This window comes from Psammomys obesus, unplaced genomic scaffold (assembly GCF_907164565.1).
Source record: "Psammomys obesus unplaced genomic scaffold, mPsaObe1.curated_primary_1811, whole genome shotgun sequence".
In the NCBI taxonomy this organism is placed as follows: domain Eukaryota; kingdom Metazoa; phylum Chordata; class Mammalia; order Rodentia; family Muridae; genus Psammomys; species Psammomys obesus.
The window spans coordinates 1,067,564-1,070,048 of record NW_026594014.1 but is presented as its reverse complement, the minus strand read 5'-3'; the positions used below and the strand labels follow the sequence as shown (position 1 = coordinate 1,070,048).

General features: G+C 72.4%; 1 protein-coding gene across 1 annotated transcript; it reads left to right on the top strand.

Annotated features, from left to right (window-relative positions):
* Nucleotides 1–736: 736 nt before the first annotated feature.
* On the top strand, nucleotides 737–1,852 carry Znrf4 (zinc and ring finger 4). The gene has a single exon (XM_055617779.1). The coding sequence runs from the start codon at nucleotides 863–865 to the stop codon at nucleotides 1,844–1,846; it is 984 nt and encodes a 327-aa protein (XP_055473754.1). The 5' UTR covers nucleotides 737–862; the 3' UTR covers nucleotides 1,847–1,852.
* Nucleotides 1,853–2,485: the final 633 nt, after the last annotated feature.

The window sequence follows — 2,485 nt, the reverse complement described above, 5'->3', positions numbered from 1 at the left end:
GGCGATGCCCTTGCCTCCGCTTCCTGAGTGCTGGGATGACAGCTCTCTCTCCTGTATCCGTCCGCGCTCTGAGATGGTCCCTGTGACGTATGAGCCAGAGAAAAACCTGCCCGGCTTTCACCCGGCACCCGGGAGGCAGAGGGAGGAGGACGTCGGTGAGTTCGAGGCCAGCCTGGGCTCCACGGAGAGACGCTGCCTCAGAAAATCAGAACACAGCAGATAGCCAAGCAAAACGGCGGGCCTCGCCTCCGCGCTCAGCCCGCGGCCGGACTTTGGCTTCCGGGGAGGTGGAGGCAGCTTCTTGTTTCGCTGTTCATCTCCCCACTAGAGTGACAGTCTTCAGCTGCGGCAACATCCCAGCCACAGCTACAGGGCGACCCTGGGCTGGGCTCGGCCTCCGGGCGGGGCAGGCCGGAGGGGCTCCCCGGTCTCTGGGACTTTGGGGAGGGTGTGTCTCCTCGCCGAAATACAAGCCCCCATCTCCTTCCGGGTCTTGTCTGTCCTTCGCGCGGGGACACTGGGCCCAGCCACCGGGGTCCCTGCGGCCACCACCATCCCAGAGCTGATGCGGGCGACGGGATCCCCCCTCCCTGGGGCGCCTCGGCCGGGACTCCCGGCGCGCGGGGGCGGTGACGTCACAAAGGTCGGCCGCGCCGGGAGCCCAGGGTCACCTCAGAGCGGGGGTCCTCCGGGACATCACGCGGGCTGCGCTGTTCCCGGGAGCCACTTCCGCGTGAGGGCCCTGAGTTCGGCCACAGCAGGCGCCACGGGCTTCCCGGGTGGCCCCGGAGATGCCCGAGGGTCCCCCGTGCCGCCCCGCGGCGGACTCGGCGGCGCGCGGCGGCCGGAGGTAGGGGCGGCCATGGCGCGGTGGGCGTGGGCCCGGGGGGCCCCGCTGGTCCTGGGGGCCCTCTGGCTGGCGCTGTCCCCGTCGCGCGCGGGCGCGCAGGTGAACCTGAGCTCCGTGGACTTCTCGGACCTCCCGGCGCTGCTCGGGGTCCCCGTGGACCCCCAGAGAGCACGCGGATACCGACTGGTGGACAGGCAGGTCGACGCCTGCCTCGCCGCCGACGGCCCTGGGCCCGACAACCGCTCGCTGGACCCACTCGTGCTGGTCCGGCCGTTGGGCTGCGCGTGGGAGCGCGCGGGGCGGCGAGCGCGGAGAGCCGGAGCCGTAGCAGTCCCCGTGCGCCCCGAAGCCCTGGGGAGGAGGCGCGTGTCCGACGACCTGGAGGTGACGGTGCGCTGCGACCGGCCGGCGCGCGTGCTGCTGCCCCGAGGGGGACCGTGCCCGGACCCGGAGTGCCACCCCGCCGTGGCCGCGTCCTGGGCGCTCGCCAGAGCCCTGGCCTTGGCCGCGTCCACGCTGTTCGTGCTGCGGCAGCTGTGGCCGTGGCTGCGGGGCTGGGGCAGCCGGGGCACCGCGGTGAAGACGCAGACGTGCCAGAAGGCGCAGGTACGCATCTTCACGCGCCTCAGCGACCTGTGCGCCATCTGCCTGGACGACTACCAGGAGGGCGAGCGCCTCAAAATCCTGCCCTGCGCGCACGCCTACCACTGCCGCTGCATCGACCCCTGGTTCTCGCGCGCCGCGCGCCGCTCCTGCCCCCTGTGCAAGCAGTCGGTGGCCAGCACGCACGACGGCTCCACGGACGGCAGCGTGGGAGGCGACGACGCGCCGCTGCCTTGCCACCGTCCCCCCATCTGGGCCATCCAGGCCCGCCTGCGCTCCCGCCGCCTCGAGCTGCTGGCCCGGCCCGTCCCCTGCCGTCGCTGCAGCAGCGCCACGTCCCTGGGGCTGGCCGACAACGTGGCGCCGTCAGAGACCACCCCCGAGCCCTCCTGACCTCGACGGGCGCGGGCAGGGGCAGACGCTGCGCAGCGGAGGTGCGGGGGGGGGGGGTTGCCCAATAAAGAGTTTTCAGTCTGGACGCTCGGCCTCCTGCTGTCCCGCGGCCCCGCCACTCCCACGGCCCGCCGCGCCACCCCACGGCCCGCCCCTGGGAGCAGCCCGGCCCCGCTCCCTCCTGGGTCTCAGTTTCCCCATCTGTGAAATGGGCTCAGCGACGCCGCCTGCCCCACTGAGGACGACTCTTACTTTCCCAGGATGTAAAGGCCTGCGTGGGCGCTCAGCATCTGTTGACTGACTAAGCGACCTGCCCAGCTGCGTGAGTGATGAAACCCGACGGGACAAGGCCGCTCACGGAGCCCCGGCCTGCATCCAGCAGGCGCTGGATAAGTGTGTAGGGTTCCCCTCGCCCTCTGAGCGGGGGTCCCCCGTTCTGTCGCAGCCCTCCGCCCGGGCCCGGGCTCGTGTCCAGACGCCTCCGGCTGCCACCGGCTGCCAAAAGTCCCAGCTGCTGGGCGCCCGTGCCAGCTCCGCGCCTCCGCCGGCGGGGGCCCCTTCCTGCCTGGCCAGGCGCGCCATCTGTGTTCCCCGAGCGGGGAAGGGGAAACTGAGGCTCTGCAGAGCGCGCCGGCCGCG

What these genes read in the sequence shown, in the direction of transcription:
- Znrf4 (XM_055617779.1), top strand. Translation starts at nt 863, where the DNA reads ATGGCGCGGTGGGCGTGGGCCCGGGGGGCCCCGCTGGTCCTGGGGGCC.